Source organism: Oncorhynchus masou, chromosome 27 (assembly GCF_036934945.1).
Source record: "Oncorhynchus masou masou isolate Uvic2021 chromosome 27, UVic_Omas_1.1, whole genome shotgun sequence".
Lineage (NCBI taxonomy): Eukaryota > Metazoa > Chordata > Actinopteri > Salmoniformes > Salmonidae > Oncorhynchus > Oncorhynchus masou.
In genome coordinates, this window is record NC_088238.1 from 21,341,047 (window position 1) to 21,362,897 (window position 21,851).

General features: G+C 46.7%; 1 protein-coding gene across 1 annotated transcript in view; it reads left to right on the forward strand.

Moving 5' to 3' along the window:
* Window positions 1-15,752: 15,752 nt before the first annotated feature.
* The window catches only part of LOC135515779 (protein FAM180A-like), a 30,505-nt gene continuing 24,406 nt past the window's right edge, over window positions 15,753-21,851 (forward strand). Inside the window, exon 1 of the mRNA XM_064939509.1 lies at window positions 15,753-16,312. Coding sequence (XP_064795581.1) covers window positions 16,234-16,312 — 79 coding nt within the window. The 5' untranslated portion in view covers window positions 15,753-16,233. The remainder of the gene's footprint in view (window positions 16,313-21,851) is intronic.

The following is a 21,851-nucleotide window of genomic DNA, read 5'->3' on the forward strand; positions in this document are numbered from 1 at the left end:
TATTTAACCAGGTAGGCAAGTTGAGAACAAGTTCTCATTTACAATTGCGACCTGGCCAAGATAAAGCAAAGCAGTTCGACACATACAACGACACAAAGTTACACATGGAGCAAAACAAACATACAGTCAATAATACAGTATAAACAAGTCTATATACGATGTGAGCAAATGAGGTGAGATAAGGGAGGTAAAGGCAAAAAAAGGCCATGGTGGCAAAGTAAATACAATATAGCAAGTAAAACACTGGAATGGTAGATTTGCAATGGAAGAATGTGCAAAGTAGAAATAAAAATAATGGGGTGCAAATGAGCAAAATAAATAAATTAAATACAGTAGGGAAAGAGGTAGTTGTTTGGGCTAAAATATAGGTGGGCTATGTACAGGTGCAGTAATCTGTGAGCTGCTCTGACAGTTGGTGCTTAAAGCTAGTGAGGGAGATAAGTGTTTCCAGTTTCAGTTCTTTTTGTAGTTTGTTCCAGTCATTGGCAGCAGAGAACTGGAAGGAGAGGCGGCCAAAGAAAGAATTGGTTTTGGGGGTGACTAGAGAGATATACCTGCTGGAGCGTGTGCTACAGGTGGGAGATGCTATGGTGACCAGCGAGCTGAGATAAGGGGGGACTTTACCTAGCAGGGTCTTGTAGATGACATGGAGCCAGTGGGTTTGGCGACGAGTATGAAGCGAGGGCCAGCCAACGAGAGCGTACAGGTCGCAATGGTGGGTAGTATATGGGGCTTTGGTGACAAAACGGATTGCACTGTGATAGACTGCATCCAATTTGTTGAGTAGGGTATTGGAGGCTATTTTGTAAATGACATCGCCAAAGTCGAGGATTGGTAGGATGGTCAGTTTTACAAGGGTATGTTTGGCAGCATGAGTGAAGGATGCTTTGTTGCGAAATAGGAAGCCAATTCTAAATTTAACTTTCGATTGGAGATATTTGGGTCTGGAAGGAGAGTTTACAGTCTAACCAGACACCTAAGTATTTGTAGTTGTCCACGTATTCTAAATCAGAGCCGTCCAGAGTAGTGATGTTGGACAGGCGGGTAGGAGCGGGTAGCGATCGGTTGAAGAGCATGCATTTAGTTTTACTTGTATTTAAGAGCAATTGGAGGCCACGGAAGGAGAGTTGTATGGCATTGAAGCTTGCCTAGAGGGTTGTTAGCACAGTGTCCAAAGAAGGGCCAGAAGTATACAGAATGGTGTCGTCTGCGTAGAGGTGGATCAGAGACTTACCAGCAGCAAGAGAGACATCATTGATGTATACAGAGAAGAGAGTCGGTCCAAAAATTGAACCCTGTGGCACCCCCAAAGAGACTGCCAGAGGTCCGGACAGCAGACCCTCCGATTTGACACACTGAACTCTATCAGAGAAGTAGTTGGTGAACCAGGCGAGGCAATCATTTGAGAAACCAAGGCTGTCGAGTATGCCGATGAGGATGTGGTGATTGACAGTCGAAAGCCTTGGCCAGATCAATGAACACGGCTGCACAGTAATGTTTCTTATCGATGGCGGTTAAGATATCGTTTAGGACCTTGAGTGTGGCTGAGGTGCACCCATGACCAGCTCTGAAACCAGATTGCATAGCATAGAAGGTATGGTGAGATTCGAAATGGTCGGTAATCTGTTTGTTGCCTTGGCTTTCGAAGACCTTAGAAAGGCATGGTAGGATAGATATAGGTCTGTAGCAGTTTGGGTCAAGAGTGTCCCCCCCTTTGAAGAAGGGGATGACCGCAGCTGTCATGTCTTGTTATGTCTGTTCCTGTCCTTTCTCTTCACTCTGTCTCTCTCTGCTGGTCTTTTTAGGTTACCTTCTCTGTCTCTCATTCTTCAGCTGTTCTACATCTCCCCTAACTAGCTCATTCACTCTTTCACACCTGTTCTCTCTTCCCCCTCTGATTAGGTCTCTATTTCTCTCTCTGTTCCTGCTACTTTCAGTGTCTGATTCTTGTTTGTGTTTTTGATGCCAGAAGCAAGCTGTCGTCGCGTTTGCTTCCACCTTGTCCTATCCTGTCGGAGTCTGCCTGGCAGGTGCATCCTGCATTATACTAACGTTCTTTTTGTTCCATTGACTACGTTGGAAGAGGATTTATGCCATTCCTGTTTTTTCATTAAAGAACTCTGTTTTCTGTTAAAACCGCTTTTGGGTCTTCACTCAAGTACATAACAGAAGAATCAGACCAAGAATGGACCCAGCGGCTCCGGACCCTTTTCACTCCGCCGTCGAGATCCAGGGAGCGATGCTAGGCAGACACGAGGAGGAATTGTCTGCTGCTCGACATGCCGTTGAGACCCTGGCCGTCCAAGTCTCCGACCTCACAAGACAGGTTCACCAACTCCACCTCGATCCACCGCCCACTTCCAGGGTTTCCGAGTCTGCGGAGCCCAGGATCAACAACCCGCCGTGTTACTCTGGGGAGCCCACTGAGTGCCGCTCATTCCTCACTCAGTGTGATGTGGTGTTCTCTCTCCAGCCCAACACTTACTCCAGGAGCACAGCCCGCATCGCCTACGTCATTTCTCTCCTTACCGGACGGGCGCGTGAGTGGGGCACGGCAGTCTGGGAGGCGAGGGCTGAGTGTATTAACCAGTATCAAGACTTTAAGGAGGAGATGATACGGGTTTTTGACCGTTCTGTTTTTGGGGAGGAGGCTTCCAGGGCCCTGTCTTCCCTATGTCAGGGGAATCGATCCATAACGGATTATTCTATTGAGTTTCGCACTCTCGCTGCCTCAAGTGACTGGAACGAGCCGGCTTTGCTCGCTCGTTTTCTGGAGGGTCTCCTCGTCGAGGTTAAGGACGAGATCCTCTCCCGGGAGGTTCCTTCCAGTCTGGACTCCTTAATAGCTCTCGCTATTCGCATAGAGCGACGGTTTGATCTTCGTCGCCGAGCTCGTGGAAAGGAGCTCGCGTTCTCCGTTGCTCCCCTCTCCACATCACTGCCACCTGCCGCATCACTGCCACCCTCCTCCGCCGGCTCGGATGCTGAGCCTATGCAGCTGGGGGTATCCGCATCTCGGCCAAGGAGAAGGAACGGAGAATCACCAATCGCCTCTGTCTCTACTGCGGCTCCGCTGGTCATTTTGTCACCTCATGTCCAGTAAAAGCCAGAGCTCATCAGTAAGAGGAGGGCTACTGGTGAGCGCAACTACTCAGGCCTCTCCTTCTGGATCACGCACTACTTTTCCGGTCCATCTCCGCTGGCCCGGTTCATCTGCTTCCTGCAGTGCCTTGATAGACTCTGGGGCGGAGGGCTGTTTTATGGACGAGACCTGGGCTCGGGAACATGACATTCCTCTCAGACAGTTAGGGAGCCCACGGCCTTGTTCGCTTTAGATGGTAGTTCTCTCCCCAAGATTCAGCGTGAGACGCTGCCTTTAACCCTCACTGTCTCTGGTAATCATAGCGAAACCATTTCTTTTTTAATTTTTCGTTCACCTTTTACACCTGTTGTTTTGGGTCATCCCTGGCTAGTGCGCCATAACCCTTCTATTAATTGGTCTAGTAATACTATCCTATCCTGGAATGTTTCTTGTCATGTGACCTGTTTAATGTCTGCTATCCCTCCTGTTTCCTCTGTCTCTTCTTCACAGGAGGAGCCTGGCGATTTGACAGGGGTGCCGGAGGAGTATCACGATCTGCGCACGGTGTTCAGTCGTTCCAAGGCCACTTCTCTCCCTCCACACCGGTCGTATGACTGTAGTATTGATCTCCTTCCGGGAACTACTCCCCCCCGGGGTAGATTATACTCTCTGTCGGCTCCCGAACGTAAGGCTCTCGAGGATTATTTGTCGGTTTCGCTCGACGCCGGTACCATAGTCTCCTCCTCCTCTCCCGCCGGAGCGGGGTTTTTTTGTTCAGAAGAAGGACGGGTCCCTGCGCCCATGCGTGGATTATCGAGGGCTGAATGACATAACAGTTAAGAATCGTTATCCGCTTCCTCTTATGTCTTCAGCCTTCGAGATCCTGCAGGGAGCCAGGTTTTTCACCAAATTGGACCTTCGTAACGCCTACCATCTCGTGCGCATCAGGGAGGGGGACGAGTGGAAGACGGCGTTTAACACTCCGTTAGGGCACTTTGAATACCGGGTTCTTCCTTTCGGCCTCGTTAACGCTCCAGCTGTCTTTCAGGCACTAGTTAACGACGTCCTGAGAGACATGCTGAACATTTTTGTTTTCGTTTACATGGACAATATCCTGATTTTTTCACCGTCTCTCTCGATTCATGTTCAGCACGTGCGACGCGTCCTCCAGCGCCTTTTGGAGAACTGTCTTTATGTGAAGGCTGAGAAGTGCATTTTTCATGCCGCCTCTGTCCCTTTTCTCGGTTCCGTTATTTCCGCTGAGGGCATTAAGATGGATCCCGCTAAGGTCCAGGCTGTCATTGATTGGCCCGTTCCTAAGTCACGCGTAGAGCTGCAGCGCTTTCTGGGCTTCGCTAATTTCTATCGTCGTTTCATCCGTAATTTCGGTCAGGTGGCAGCTCCCCTCACAGCCCTTACTTCTGTTAAGACGTGCTTTAAGTGGTCCGTTTCCGCCCAGGGAGCTTTTGATCTTCTTAAGAATCGTTTTACATCCGCTCCTATTCTTGTTACACCTGACATCTCTAGACAGTTTGTTGTTGAGGTTGACGCGTCAGAGGTGGGCGTGGGAGCCATTCTTTCTCAGCGCTCTCTCTCTGACGGCAAGGTCCATCCTTGCGCGTTTTCTCTCATCGCTTATCGCCGTCAGAACGTAACTATGATGTTGGTAATCGCGAACTGCTCGCCATCCGCTTAGCCCTAGGCGAATGGCGACAGTGGTTGGAGGGGGCGACCGTTCCTTTTGTCGTTTGGACTGACCATAGGAACCTTGAGTACATCCGTTCAGCCAAACGACTTAATGCGCGTCAGGCTCGTTGGGCTCTGTTTTTCGCTCGTTTCGAGTTTGTTATTTCTTATCGTCCGGGCTCAAAAAACACCAAGCCTGATGCTTTATCTCGTCTCTTCAGTTCTTCTGAGGTCTCCACCGACCCCGAGGGGATTCTCCTGACGGGCGTGTTGTCGGGTTGACTGTCTGGGGAATTGAGAGGCAGGTAAAGCAAGCACTCGCTCACACTCCGTCGCCGCGAGCTTGTCCTAGGAACCTTCTGTTCGTTCCCGTTCCTACTCGTCCGGCCGTTCTTCAGTGGGCCCACTCTGCCAAGTTAGCCGGCCACCCCGGCGTTCGGGGTACGCTCGCTTCCATTCGCCAGCGTTTCTGGTGGCCCACTCGGGAACGTGACGCGCGTCGATTTGTCGCCGCTTGTTCGGTCTGCGCGCAGACTAAATCTGGGAACTCTCCTCCTGTCGGCCGTCTCAGACCGCTTCCCATTCCCTCTCGACCGTGGTCTCACATCGCTTTAGATTTTATCACCGGACTGCCTTCATCAGCGGGGAAGACAGTTATTCTTACGGTTGTCGATAGATTCTCTAAGGCGGCTCATTTCATTCCTCTCGATAAGCTCCCTTCTGCTAAGGAGACGGCTCAGATCATTATCGAGAATGTTTTCCGAATTCATGGCCTTCCGTCTGACGTCGTTTCCGACAGAGGCCCGCAGTTCACGTCTCAATTTTGGAGGGAGTTTTGCCGTTTGATTGGGGCTTCCGTCAGTCTCTCGTCCGGCTTTCATCCCCAGTCTAACGGTCAAGCCGAACGGGCCAATCAGACTGTTGGTCGCATTTTACGCAGTCTTTCTTTTCGTAACCCTGCGTCTTGGTCAGAACAGCTCCCTGGGCAGAGTACGCCCACAACTCGCTTCCCTCGTCTGCTACCGGTCTATCCCCTTTTCAGTGTAGCCTCGGGTACCAGCCTCCGCTGTTCTCATCTCAGCTCGCCGAGTCCTGCGTCCCCTCCGCTCAGGCTTTTGTCCAGCGTTGCCAGCGCACCTGGAAGGGGGTCAGGTCGGCACTTTGCCGTAATAGGGCGCAGACTGTGAGGGCCGCTAATAAGCGTAGGACCAAGAGTCCTAGATATTGTTGCGGTCAGAGAGTATGGCTCTCCACTCAGAACCTTCCCCTTAAGACAGCTTCTCGCAAGTTGGCCCCGCGGTTCATTGGTCCGTTCCGTATTTCTCAGGTCATTAATCCTGTCGCAGTGCGACTTCTTCTCCGCGCTATCTTCGTCGCGTTCACCCGGTCTTCCATGTCTCCTGTGTTAAGCCCGTTCTTCGCGCCCCGCTCGTCCCTCCCCCCATCCTTGTCGAGGGCGCACCCATCTACAGGGTTCGTAAGATTTTGGACATGCGCCCTCGGGGCCGTGGTCATCAGTACCTAGTGGATTGGGAGGGGTACGGTCCTGAGGAGAGGAGTTGGGTTCCCTCTCGGGACGTGCTGGACCGTTCGCTGATCGATGATTTCCTCCGTTGCCGCCAGGTTTCCTCCTCGAGTGCGCCAGGAGGCGCTCGGTGAGTGGGGGGGTACTGTCATGTCTTGTTATGTCTGTTCCTGTCCTTTCTCTTCACTCTGTCTCTCTCTGCTGGTCTTTTTAGGTTACCTTCTCTGTCTCTCATTCTTCAGCTGTTCTACATCTCCCCTAACTAGCTCATTCACTCTTTCACACCTGTTCTCTCTTCCCCCTCTGATTAGGTCTCTATTTCTCTCTCTGTTCCTGCTACTTTCAGTGTCTGATTCTTGTTTGTGTTTTTGATGCCAGAAGCAAGCTGTCGTCGCGTTTGCTTCCACCTTGTCCTATCCTGTCGGAGTCTGCCTGGCAGGTGCATCCTGCATTATACTAACGTTCTTTTTGTTCCATTGACTACGTTGGAAGAGGATTTATGCCATTCCTGTTTTTTCATTAAAGAACTCTGTTTTCTGTTAAAACCGCTTTTGGGTCTTCACTCAAGTACATAACAGCAGCTGCTTTCCAATCTTTGGGGATCTCAGACGACACGAAAGAGAGGTTGAACAGGCTAGTAATAGGGGTGGCAACAATTTCGGCAGATCATTTTAGAAAGAAAGGGTCCAGATTGTCTAGCCCGGCTGATTTGTAGGGGTCCAGATTTTGCAGCTCTTTCAGAACATCAGCTGAATGGATTTGGGAGAAGGAGAAATGGGGAAGGCTTGGGCGAGTTGCTGTGGGGGGTGCAGTGCTGTTGACCGGGGTAGGAGTAGCCAGGTGGAAAGCATTGCCAGCCGTAGAAAAATGCTTATTGAAATTCTCAATTATGGTGGATTTATCAGTGGTGACAGTGTTTCCTATCTTCAGTGCAGTGGGCAGCTGGGAGGAGGTGTTCTTATTCTCCATGGACTTTACAGTGTCCCAGAACTTTTTTGAGTTTGTGTTGCAGGAAGCAAATTTCTGCTTGAAAAAGCTATCCTTGGCTTTTCTAACTGCCTGTGTATAATGGTTTCTAGCTTCCCTGAACAGCTGCATATCACGGGGGCTGTTCGATGCTAATGCAGAACGCCATAGGATGTTTTTGTGTTGGTTAAGGGCAGTCAGGTCTGGGGAGAACCAAGGGCTATATCTGTTCCTGGTTCTAAATTTCTTGAATGGGGCATGTTTATTTAAGATGGTTAGGAAGGCATTTAAAAAATATATCCAGGCATCCTCTACTGACGGGATGAGATCAATATCCTTCCAGGATACCCCGGCCAGGTCGATTAGAAAGGCCTGCTCGCTGAAGTGTTTCAGGGAGCGTTTTACAGTGATGAGTGGGGGTCGTTTGACCGCTGACCCATTACGGATGCAGGCAATGAGGCAGTGATCGCTGAGATCTTGGTTGAAGACAGCAGAGGTGTATTTAGAGGGCAAGTTGGTTAGGATGATATCTATGAGGGTGCCCATGTTTAAGACTTTGGGGAGGTACCTGATAGGTTCATTGATAATTTGTGTGAGATTGAGGGCATCAAGTTTAGATTGTAGGATGGCTGGGGTGTTAAGCATGTTCCAGTTTAGGTCGCCTAGCAGCACAAGCTCTGAAGATAGATGGGGGGCAATCAGTTCACATATGGTGTCCAGGGTACAACTGGGGGCAGAGGGTGGTCTATAGCAGACTGCAACGGTGAGAGACTTGTTTTTAGAGAGGTGGATTTTTAAAAGTAGAAGTTCAAATTGTTTGGGTACAGACCTGGATAGTAGGACAGAACTCTGCAGGCTATATTTGCAGTAGATTACAACACTGCCCACTTTGGCAGTTCTATCTTGTCTGAAAAGGTTGTAGTTTGGAATTAAAATTTCAGAATTTTTGGTAGTCTTCCTAAGCCAGGATTCAGACACAGCTAGAACATCCGGGTTGGCAGAGTGTGCTAAAGCAGTGAATAGAACAAACTTAGGGAGGAGGCTTCTAATGTTAACATGCATGAAACCAAGGCTATTACGGTTACAGAAGTCGTCAAAAGAGAGCGACAGGGGAATAGGAGTGGAGCAAGGCACTGTAGGGCCTGGATTCACCTCTACATCGCCAGAGGAACAGAGGAGGAGTAGAATAAGGGTGCGACTGAAAGCAATAAGAATTGGTCGTCTAGAACGTCTGGAACAGAGAGTAAAAGAAGGTTTCTGGGGGCGATAAAATAGCATCAAGGTATAATGTACAGACAAAGGTATGGTAGGATGTGAATACAGTGGAGGTAAACCTAGGTATTGAGTGATGAAGAGAGAGATATTGTCTCTAGAAACATCATTGAAACCAGGAGATGTCATTGCATGTGTGGGTGGTGGAACTAATAGGTTGGATAAGGTATGGTGAGCAGGACTAGAGGCTCTACAGTGAAATAAGCCAATAAACACTAACCAGAACAGCAATGGACAAGGCATATTGACATTAAGGAGAGGCATGCTTAGTCGAGTGATCAAAAGGGTCCAGAGTGGAGAGGTTGGTTGGGGGCCACGGCGATCCAGACAGCCAGCCAGGCCATCGATAGCAAGCTAGCATAGGATGGACGTCTGTTATTAGCCACCTCTTGCGCTCCGTCAGTAGATTAGTGGGGTTCCGTGTGGTAGAGGGGACCAATCCAAATCACACAACAACAACAAAAATAAAAACAATAGGTATGGCTAGAGGCCCAGAAGAAGAAAAAAATAACAATAACAATAAAAATAAATAAATAAATAAATTGTCCGATTATCTATTCAGATAGCAGCCGATAAGACAGCTAATGGCTAGCAGGCCGCAGATGGGCGCCCAGGCAACGTCGCGACGGAGGAACCAGACGGATAACTCCCTTGGGTAGACAACGTCGGCAGTTCAGCCGTGAAGGCCCGGCGGGGCTCCGCGCAGGCAGCAAAACGGGTCCGTACAGGTGACCGCAGCCCAGGAGCGATTGATGGAACTTCTCAGCTGGTAAGCTCCGCAACAACCGATGCTCGCTCCGGAATCGACGAAAACTCCAACTAGCTTCCGATTAGCTTCTGGATTAGCTTCTGGCTAGCTCCTGGCTAGCTTCTGGCCAGTTTCCAGCCAGCTCCTGACCCAGCTTGTGATTAGCTTCTGGATTAGCACCTGGCTAGCTTCTGGCTAGCTCCTGGCTAGCTCCTGGCTAGTTTCTGCCTAGCTTCTGGCTAGTTTCTGGCTAGCTTCTTGGAGTTTGGAGTTTCTGGCTAGCTTCTTGGATGATTTCAGACTTGAGGTAAATAATACTTTTTTAATACTTTTTTATAAATATAAATTGGTGAGGCGGGTTGTAGGAGAGTGTTTTGAGGATGAGTTTATGGAAAATTTAAATAACAAAATGTATGAAAAAAGTTGTAAATATATATATATATATATACGGGACACGACAAGACGAGGACAAATGACGTCTGAACTGCTATGCCATCTTGGTAAGAATGTTCCTCCAGACGAGATGCTTGGCATTCAGGCCAAAGAGTTCAATCTTGGTTTCAGACCAGCGAATCTTGTTTCTCATGGTCTGAGAGTCCTTTAGGTGCCTTTTGGCAAACTCCAAGTGGGCTGTCATTTTCCTTTTACTGAGGAGTGACTTCCATCTGGTCACACTACCATAAAGGCCTGATTAGTAGAGTGCAGCAGAGATGGTTGTTCTTCTGGAAGGTTCTCCCATCTCCACAGAGGAACTCTGGAGCTCTGTCAGAGTGACCCTCGGGTTCTTGGTCACCTCCCTGACCATGGCCCTTCTCCCCCGATTGCTCAGTTTGGCTGGGAGGCCAGCTCTAGGAAGAGTCTTGGTGGTTCCAAACTTCTTCCATTTAAGAATGATGGAGGCCCCTGTGTTCTTGGGGACCTTCAATGCTGCAGAATGTTGTTGGTACCCTTCACCATATCTGTGCCTCAACACAATCCTGTCTAGGTGCTCTGTGGGCAATTCCTTCGACCTCATGGCTTGGTTTTTGCTCTGACATGCACTGTCAACTGTGGGACCTTATATAGACAGGTGTGTATCTTTCCAAATCATGTCCAATCAATTGAATTTACCACAGGTGGACTCCAATCAAGTTGTAGAAACATCTCAAGATTGATAATTTAAAACAGGATGCACCTGAGCTCAATTTCGAGTCTCACAGCAAAGGCTCTGAATACTAATGTAAATCAGGTATTTTATTTGTAATACATTTGAAAACAATTCTAAATACCTGTTTTTGCTTTGTCATTATGGGGTATTGTGTGTAGATTGATGAGGGGGAAAATGATTTAATCCATTTTATAATAAGGCTGTAATGTATCAAAATGTGGAAAAGGGGAAGGGGACTGAATACTTTCTCAATGCTTGGATGCATTTTGACATATTCCCTCTTGGTCGATCCTAACCCCACTTTGTTCAGACTTCCCATCCTTTCCCCTTCTTTATGCAGTTAGGTTTCCTCTCTCTCTGTTCTCTCTCTCTGTTCTCTCCCTGTTCTCTGTTTCTGCTGGCAGTGCATGTTTCCTGTGTTGTGCATTCAGCAGGAGGTCTGGACTCATCCTACCATTAGCCACCTCTGGTCCAGGCTTTGATGTGTTTGGTGTCTACTTCTGGAAAACAACACGTACACTACTCTGAGGTCCTTCCGTTTTTGCCTCACCCTGACTATTGGACCTCATTGAACATGCCCCCTCCAGCTGTTCTAGAATGCCCCCCAAGAGAGCCTGTCGTGTCCCAACTCACCTTTTCAGGCGGGTTCCCTTCAGACCTCTCTCTCTCTCTCTCTCTCTCTCTCTCTCTCTCTCTCCTCTCTTTCATCCTGCCATCCGCTCCTAAGCTCAAGGCAGACTCTTCTGTGGAGTACAAACAGCATACAAAGTCGGGATGTTTTTGTTGCCATGGCACCGGGAGGAAGCCTAGGCAGAGAGCTCTCTCAATATTGTATATATATTTGTATTATTAAGTGTTTTTTGTTGCATTTTGAAACAATTTTTTGTTAACCTGTTCAGAAAAAATATCTGGTGGTGGCCCATGGAGTTGCAGGCCTGACAATGGCACGTCTATTTACTTTGCTTGGCTAGCATTAGCTAGCTAGCTGGGAAGTCTGTTTACTTGGCTTTGCTAGCATTAACTAGCTAGTTGGGAAGTCTGTTTACTTGGCTTGGCTAGCATTAGCTCGCTAGTTGGGAAGTCTGTTTACTTGACTTGGCTAGCATTAACTAGCTAGTTGGGAAGTCTGTTTACTTGGCTTGGCTAGCATTAGCTCGCTAGTTGGGAAGTCTGTTTACTTGACTTGGCTAGCATTAACTAGCTAGTTGGGAAGTCTGTTTACTTGGCTTGGCTAGCATTAGCTTGCTAGCTGGGAAGTCTGCTTACTTGGCTTGGCTAGGATTAGCTAGCTAGCTTGGAAGTCTGTTTACTTTGCTTGGCTAGCATTAGCGAATCTAATTTGAATGATGCATCAACACAGAACCAGATTTTTATTCCACCTGCCTCAGTTTCTGGAAGGATGTGGACTGTGGTGTGAGGGGATTGCAGAGGCTCACCTCGTAGGAGACACTTGGTGATTATAGCCGAGGTGTGGTGGTCTCTCGGGCACTTGTGCTGCCGAAGCATCACCCAGGTCGGTGCTACACATTTCTGTGGTGGATGTTCCAGCGCACCTACAGAGGAGGAGTAGCTGTGAGCTTCAGATACATAGGTGCCTGATAAAGAGCTCCCGACTGTTTCTCCCTCCCTGGCTGTACCATCAACACCACCTTTACCTAAGCTACTCCTTTATTGAACTGCATCATGATCTATACTAGCTGTAGAAGACCATCTCCCATCAACTGCCAGCTCCCTGAATTTGTTTGAGATTCTGTATGAAAAGCTTTATATTAAATACACAGGAGGTCGGTGGCTCCTTAATTGGGGAGGACGGGCTTGTGGTAATGGCTGGAGCAGAATCAGTGGAGTGGTATCAAATACCATTCCGTTTGCGTCGTTCCAGCCATTATTATGAGCCGTCCTCCCCTCAGCAACCTCTACTGATAAAATACATCTATTATTACTATTATTAGAGGGGTTGGAGAGACTGACATAGATCAGGTGGAAGCGGTTGGTAGTTTTGGCTTGATGGGTTGTGGCATGGACTGGACAATAGGACCTCAATTACGTATGTTATCTCGTCTTTACCATCAAGAAACAACAGGTTGTGTAGATAAATATAATGTTTTGTCCTTTCAAGTTGGTACAATTTCTACCAGCTATTGTCCGCATGTTGAGTCATCCCCAACTATTTCAACAGCAGATACATTTCTCTCAACATTAGCCTGCCTGTGTGTGCAGCCCGTGGGCGTAGCGACCAGAATTCCCCTTCCCAATCCTTCCGTCAATCAGAGTCGCATCACCAGGCAATGTCGCCATCACCATGCACCCGTCACTCACAGACTGGTCCGGTGACACTCCCCTCTACTATTCTGCAGGTGATAGCGTTGTCCCTGGAGACGGTGATGAGGGCAGGAGATAGTGGTGGTGATGGCTCTCTAGTCAGCAAACATGCCTTCATTGTATTCATTACTAATACTGTGCTATAATTGGTCATTGCTATAGCATGACCTGAGATGCCTGTGTACCTCCCTAATCATTGTGTCAGAAATAATCCCTCTGCCCACATGTAACAAGGCAGGATGGTCTCAGCGTGTCACCATCATCAACACCTCTCACTTTCCACAGGAAAGTCACAGGAAAAGCTGTTGTCCAGGGTGACTGTGTCACTGCCCACGACACACCAACAACAACCTGCAGCTCTGAGGAATTCAGCCAAGACATGAAATAATGCCTCAGCACAGAGACACTGACATCAACACAGAGACAAGCTTCAGTATACCTGCAAAGGGAGCTGCAACGACTAACACTAATGACTGAAACAATGCTGTCGCAAAGTGAAGGAGCAAATACTGCCTTCTGGTGAAGTTTCAGACACCAATTAAGTGTTTCCTTCTCGTTATTGAAATGCTGGACTGGTCAAAAAGTGGTGGTGCAACAGAAAAACCCAAAGAGCGTTTCAGGGAACTTTGCCACCGGTGGTCATTAATTGCAGAGCAATTACGAAGCATGATGTCCATAATGAGTCATTATTGCATTGTAATTGTCTCTATGTCTGAGTAATGAGGCTGGTGTTGGGTGTTGTGATTCGGCTGGTTAGTTCTGCAGGCTCCGCTGCTCTTGGGGAGAGGCATAGTCAACAGCAGCAGCAGTGGAATCTCTCTAAGAGCCTGGATGGTGTGTGTGCCCTCTGGCCAACCATAATAAGAGGAGCTGTCATGGGAGAGGGCCAGGAGACATCAGCTCCATTTGCAGTTAAGACACAGTGGAAATGGATCACGCAGCTGAGCCGCTGTCTGTGTCCAGACAATTTAGCTCTGAACTAATATCCTCCTGACAGGGTTTAGGATATGTTTCTACAGTAATGTTTTGTCTATTCATAATGGGTCTCTTATGTTGGATGTTTTTAGGGAAATTCAATTAATTCTTGATGTCGGATGACTCGGAATTGTGTGGTGGAAGACATATCAGATAGGCACTGGTGCTGACCCTGCCAAGAATTTATATTTTCCATTAAACCTTTTGCTACAGCTCAAATAACGATTCTGTATATTCTGCCCCATCCTGATTGCTGGTAATTACAGTCATGTGACATTTTGAGTCTGAAGTGTATAAATTAAAATGCTTTTCTTTTGTAGTTCTCATATAGGGGTTGCAGCTGCGCTTCTCTTGTCTAAAGGTAATTTGACTATTGAGGCTTTTACAGACTTCTAATGGCCTCCTATTCATTTGCATATTTTATGTATTACCAAGCTTTACAGCACGACTTGGGCAATTAAGCACTTGAGCGATTTCTTTATTTATTTCAAGGGTCCCCACCTGGACCTGAACCCAAACAACCCTTACATCTCTCTCAAGTGCATTCATATTGTGAGCATTTATCTTAATAGAATTCATTCTCAAATTCACACAGCATCATCAAAATAGTTTGAAAACGGCATCAGTCTGATGGGGTGCTGGAGTGATGGAAGAAGAATGTGTGTTCTTAGCCTGCCCCCTGCTGGTAAATGGAGAACTACACGTCAGTAGAAATTATTAGGGCTGGGACTTTTTCTGCTCATGTATCCAGGAGCTCCTGTGGACCTCGTTTATTTTTTTAAACAAAAAGACTGGAGTTCCTCTCTACCATGACCCTTCCAGTAAGGAGACGAGAGACCGGCTCTGGTGAAGCTTTCTTTACCTGCTGGACATTGTTTTCTCAGACTCATCTGTTATTACCTTCTGAGTTGATTGCGTAATGTACTGAGAGACAGACAGGTGTTAACTTGTTCACTGGGAATATCATCACCTTCTCATCATCCTTTATTTGAATATACTGTTCCTTCAGTGAGACATGGAAGGGCAGAATACCTCAGGTGCCCATCTGGTTTTAGAGGTGAAAATTTCAATTCAACATATTGTGTTTGTAAAGCAAATAACTTGAAAGTCAGAGGGCGCTCAATTGATCATGCCCTCCAGCATTGCCTGATATATCAGTGGAATGTTTGAAGTTACCTAATCAAGGTGGTGGTAATAGTGATGTGAAGTGGGTAATTAAAACCGCTGGCAATTTTAGATTTTCATTTAGATTTCATATCAGTCATCAGTCATATTTTTTATGATCATGCGCAGATAATATAGAAGCAGTAATTGTAAAACAAAACATTTAACCCAAACGATCATTTATGAATACACCATTAGTTCTCAGCAGTAGAGTACTGATATAGCAGATATTGGTTGAGCTCTGAAATACATACTGCAAAAACAGTTGTCATCCGCAGTCAGTAAGCTGAGGTAGAATGGTGTAATTCTATTTAATAATAGCAGACTCCTTTCTGAAATCTCTTTTCCCCCAGTTATTTTCCTTTATTCCCTGCCTTCATCTCAGAGGACAGGCCAACCAAAGCAAAGCCCCTGGATTCCTGAGCAAACCACTATGCTCCTTGGCCCTGGTAGCGAGAGTTCTGAATGTTGTTGAAACTGACATCATGTGACTGACTACCCAGAGAACAGAAACTGTTCACTGAGGACAATGGAGAGACGAAGAGAACCCTGAAATGCTATACTGCACTGTAAGCTATTGTATGTGGAGTGGATGTATTTGATGTGGGCAGATATTGGTGTTTTAGTCTTGTCTGTGATGAAGCTGTCAGACACTTACTGTGTATGCAATATGTGGAATGCAGGTGGATTCTAAGACCGAGCATGATGATGATGGAGACGTGTTATTCCTCACAGTAGTGATTGTCTCAGCCACCATCTTTGTCTCTGTGTGAGGTAGCAATAAGCCTGGGGACGAGGTTACGATATGACTATGATCACCATTATGCTAATGCTGATGGAAACCATATTGGAAACGACGGTGACTACAACAATGATGATGATGATGATACTGGACAGGTTTTACAGGTTGTAGACCAGCTGCAGCCAGTCTGGTGTCAGCTCTGCCTCAGCCAGTAGCACGGTGAGCGGCAGGCCAGCCACTAACCGAGCAGCCATTCCCTGAGTCTTGATGACTTCCAGATGACAGCCCAGACAGCCTGGCCCGAGAGAACTCAGCACTCAGTCACAGACAGAGAGAGAGGGGGGAGGCAGAGATAGGGGAAGGGAGGAGAGAGAGAAACAGACAGACAAAGGAAAGGATGAAGCAGTTGCATGTGAAGTGGTTTAGCAGTGCTCCAGTCAGCGTTCTTACCTCATTCTCCTGATGGTTGTTGGTACACAACTCTCTCCAGCTGGGGCCTAGCTGGCTGCTGTGATTGGCTGGTGACTGATCCACATTCAGATCCCATTGAGACAGACAGACGACAGGGCAGTGTCAGTGTGTGTGCGCTGGGCCGAGAGTCAGCATGATGCATCGGTGGGGTCTACTCATCACTGTGTTCTACTGCCAACTGTTCCTGGCTGCTGCTCAACACTGGAGGAAAGGTAGGACACCTGAGCACCTCACAGAGCTTAGACTGACTTCAGGTCAGTTTGAGGGGTCCACACAGACACGTTCATAGAAAGTTAATGGTTGTTGTGTAGACGTACTCAGAGCTAGTCGCAATAAGAAGTAATGAACTGCATTTAGGAATCAAAGGAAAAAATAAACTATGGTTATGTATTAAGTATCGTTGTGCTTTATCATAACTGAACGTTTTGCTGCCAAATAGATTATTTAGTTGGAGTTAAGAAGGCTACATTTTTTTATGTAGACTATTTTCTGATGTGTTTGCAGACATTTATGAGATTATATGTTTTTTTTAAGAAAAAAAATTGTTTTGTTTGCTTTGGCAGGGCTGTGGGTGTTAGGCTCCTGTATGTATGTGATTGTGTTGATGAGAAGGAGAGAAATGCTATTTTCTGAATGTCTTTCGACAGGGAAAAACAACTTCAAGTGCCTCTTTGTAGTTGTGTCCAAACATTTGGATCTACATTCATACATTTTCCCTCCCTCCCACACACGTCAATGTTTGGTTCCTTGGAAATGTTGACTGCCCAAAATAGGTCCCTCCGAATTAAGGAATGTAGGAGGGTGTATTTACATGTAAATCACTGAATCAGACACATGATGTTGAACTTGCTTCAGGAAACGCAACTTAGCTCAGGTTTTTGCAGGCAGATGAGATCCAGTCATATACAGTCTTGGCCAAAGGTTTTGAGAATGACACAAATATATGTCTTCGCAAAGTTTGCTGCTTCAGTGTCTTTAGATATTTTTGTCGGATGTTACTATGGAATACTGAAGTATAATTACAAGCATTTTATAAGTGTCAAGTCTTTTATTGACAATTACATGAAGTTGATGCAAGAGTCAATATTTGCAGTGTTGACCCTTATTTTTCAAGACCTCTGCGATCTGACCCTGGCATGCTGTCAATTAACTTCTGTGCCACATCCTGACTGATGGCAGCCCATTCTTGCATATTCAATGCTTGGAGTTTGTCAGAAATTGTGGGTTTTTGTTTGTCCACCCGCCTCTAGAGGCTTGACCACAAGTTCTCAATGGGATTAAGGTCTGGGGAGTTTCCTGGCCATGGACCCAAAATATCAATGTTTTGTTCCCCGAGCCACTTACTTATCACTTTTGCCTTATGGCAAGGTGCTCCATCATGCTGGAAAAGGCATTGTTCGTCACCAAACTGTTCCTGGATGGTTGGGAGAAGTTCCTTTTGGAGGATGTGTTGGTAGCATTCTTTGTTCATGGCTGTGTTCTTAGGCAAAAATGTGAGTGAGCCCACTCCTTTGGCTGAGAAGCAACCCCACACATGAATGGTCTCAGGATGCTTTACTGTTGGCATGACACAGGACTGATAGTAGGGCTCACATTGTCTTCTCCGGACAAGCTTTTTTCCAGATGCCCCAAACAATCGGAAAGGGGATTGATCAGAGAAAATGACTTTACCCCAGTCCTCAGCAGTCCAATCCCTGTACGTTTTGCAGAATATCAGTCTGTCTCTGAACTTTTTCCTGGAGAGAAGTGGCTTCTTTGCTGCCCTTCTTGACATCAGGCCATCCTCCAAAAGTCCTCCATCCTCCAAAAGTCAGATGCACTCACACCTGCCTGCTCCCATTCCTGAGCAAACTCTGTACTGGTGGTACCCCGATCCCACAGCTGAATCAACTTTAGGAGGTCCTGGAGCTTGCTGGACTTTCTTGGGCGCCCTGAAGCCTTCTTCACAACAATTGAACCGCTCTCCTTGAAGTTCTTGATGATCCGATAAATGGTTGATTTAGGTGCAATCTTACTGGCAGCAATATCCTTGCCTGTGAAGCCCTTTTTGTGCAAAGCAATGATGACGGCATGTGTTTCCTTGCAGGTAACCATGGCTGACAGAGGAAGAACAATGATTCCAAGCACTACCCTCCTTTTGAAGCTTCCAGTCTGTTATTCAATTCAATCAGCATGACAGAGTGATCTCCATCCTTGTCCTCGTCAACACTCACACCTGTGTTAATAAGAGAATCACTGACATGATGTCAGCTGGTCCTTTGTGGCAGGGCTGAAATGCAGTGGAAATGTTTTTGGGGGGATTTAGTTCATTTGCATGGCAAAGAGGGACTTCATCTGATCACTCTTCATAACATTCTGGAGTATATGCAAATTGTCATCATACAAACTGAGGCAGCAGACAAATCAATATCTGCGTCATTCTCAAAACATTTGGCCACGACTGTACATGATGTGACTGTGTGGATACGAGTCTGACATGATCAGATAAAATAACACAAACTTTATTAATCCCAGAGGGGAAACCGGTCTGTCAATCAGTCATGTGTCTCAGTATCCTGTAGGCAAATATTATTACATCCATGTCCTACTAGTACTAAGCTTATCTACTGTATGGCTATTGAACGTCAGGTTACTTCTAAAGATCACGTCTGAATATTCAGGATTTGATAGAGGGGACAGACAGTGATTTAGAATTGGGGACAAGCTGTAAGTGTAGCCCATGTGACTGTCTCTGGCCCACTGTGACCCTCTGACTGTTGACACATTCTTCCCCAGCTGTTTGACTGCAGCAGCTTGGAAGAACATCTGCATGTCTGACTTGATATATTGTTATCCCTTCAACATTGAGACATATCTTGTCCCATATTTGGAGCTCTCGGGTCTTCGGCCCACTGGGAATGTTCTAATTAGGACATATACTTGCTCCAGAGTGTGTGCATTCTGTGGATAATATCAGTTTAGACATCACAATGCAAATATGTAAACTGGTTAAGCAAACATCATTCATCAGTTGTAGTATGGCAAATGTTCCTGACTTTGGTTTTGGCTCTGACTTTAATCCAAATAACCATTACTGTAAACCTGGAGGACAGTGACCTCTGGTTTGCCTGCTTTTCTCTAGTCACGACACAATTCCAGCCAAGACCATTTAGCACTGCTTGTAATGAATGGGCTTTGTGTTTTCCCCTGGCTCAGTGCATGTGCTTAGAGGGAGATTACAAGTTCCCTGCTTGTTTGTGAGGACACAGGGGACAGTGTCCTAGCAAACACTGATTATTTAGTCTACTGCTACAGTGGGCCGAGAAGCACGAGCGATGATTGGTTTCTTCTAGCTCAGAGCTTTGAAAACTGAGATCTGCTTTCAGAGGTGGGATCATCCACTTTAAACCAGCAACCACTTATTCCATGTGTGATCGGCTGGATTTGGAAACCGAGGCTACTGTGTATCAGATGACTGTGTTGGCCCGCTGAGCTAAAGCCTAGGCATTACGCAAGTCTTCAGGTCTCAGGCAAGGTTACACATCGCAGGGGCATTGCACGTAGATGTTTCTTTGTGTTGCTGTTGTTCTGCTGAGGTGAAAAGAAGGTTCCCTCCTGTTCTTCACTTCTGACACGAGCTTAACACAGTGGACTCAACTCATCATCTGTGTGTGGAATTTCAGCTCCGCCTACCTCCACTTATAGATACACACTGGAAGGCATTTTGAAGGGATGTGCTCCTGGATGAAAGTCAACATTGGGGCTTTGGCTTTCCAGTACATACTGGATGAGTATCTCACTTGGATGCACAGTAGCACATATCAGCACAAATCTAGGTGAAAATTATGACAGCAGTGTCTGGCATTCCTCGCAGCTGCTGTATGTATGGCACCTGCGCAACTACTGGTGAAACCCATACAAATTGCTGGCTGGTTGGAGCAGCCATTTTGGAGCTAATATCTCCACAGTGGTACAGCATCAACATTAACATCAAAGGATTCATGGAAAATGAAGCACGGAAATGAACCTCATAGACCTCATAACCTCACTGTTCACACTGTGGCTCTGTGCCAATCAAAGTCGTTGTCCCTATGGGTGTGTTCTGTATGCTTATACATTCCAACGCTGATCATTTAACCCTGTTTCTGAATGGGGAGAATATGGCAAGTGTTGTCCCATCGAGAGCGTGAGGAGTACAGTGGAGGGGGGCTGGGAATAGCAAGACCTGATCTTGGATCAGAATCCATATGGAGTACAGTCGGAGAACAGTGGAATTGTGCTGGGTGTCAGTTGACCAGGAGCTGATTCCTGATCAGTTTCCATAAAGAGGGCCAATGTTTAAACTATGATCCTCATTAAACTCAGTGAGCCTATATTTCGCTTGTCTCAAACAGCAGATTACTGTACAGTGATTGGATATCTGGCTTAGATTAGTAACAAGAGCACGTTCTACAGTAGTAGGGAACTGACCAAGCTCAGAAAGAATGTCACTCTCCGACAGGTGTTGTATCTATGAGAGAATGAGTAAGCTAGGGTGTGATAAACAGTAGCCCCCCGTGTGTTGTGTTTCATAAAGCTAAGTTACAACCGCATTGAACTCTGAACTGTTGAGAGGGCAACTTATTTTTACCCCTGGTCACGCTGTGTTCCTACCATGACCTTTCTGTTCTGTCCAGGGCCCAGGCATTCCTCAGACAGACTGAAGCACTGCATGATCGATGGTCTGTTTGTGTCCATTTCATACATGCTCCGACTTCCAATCAAGCTTCTTATTTGGACCTTGTCTGTCTGTACCTGACCCTTCAACCCAAAAGCACATGGTCCTGTACTTTCAACACACAGTCGGAGTTCCTGCCAGGTATTCAGGGATGTAATGGAAAAGAAAGCAAATAAGGTATTGAGGGAGAGATGCTGTTGCACCAGACTTTCTTTGGGTTGGGCTGGTTCATCTCTAGGTCATGTTAACAACATTTCTCAACGTGTCATATTTTTCTGTTGCGGTCAAATACTTGACCACAAGAATGTCTCTATGTACTGTAGCTGTCTCTCAAACTGGTGAAGGGTATTATCATGTCACTACTGTGACTCCTGCCTCAAATCATCCCCTCACTGTTCAGAAGCCGCTCAGAGTAATGCAGAGGGAACCCTGTGAAAAGAAGCCCATTAGTCCCATTATCTCACTTAATGTTAATCAGGCCTAGGTCATTTTTGAGAGATTAGACGAGTCCTTTGTAGATATAATAACTACCACATCTCCCTTACAGGTCAAAGAATAGGTGTGAAGGAGGTGGTTCAGTGAATGGTCTCATCGGAGATCAGAATACCTGCCTTAGCTGCATTTAGCTCAGGAGCTGCCTTTAGCTCAGCAGTCTTGTGGTATGCAAGGGACCAAGGTTGGAACCCAGTTGGTAAGCTTGTGTCCAGGTGTTTCTCTGCTTCTGCTCCTGGTTAGCTCCCCTTATAAATGACAGAGCTGCCTTAGTCTGTGGTTCTGAAGGCTGAGAGAGAGGGTTTTTATAAGGAGCAGACCACAGCTCCTGAACTCTCAGGCCTGCTGCGGCACATATGCCCTGACACTTTGAAATCTGACCGCCCTACCCTATAGCCTATGCCCTATAGACACACCTGGCTCTTTGAAAAGAGGGGGCATCTATAACGTGGGACATACCAGTGATTACCGGTGTCAGAGGTTAAAAGGTTTTCACCCGGTTTCACATAGGAATGTCTGCTGCAGTTTACACCCTAGTTGTCTCCCACAAACCTGGGACTCGA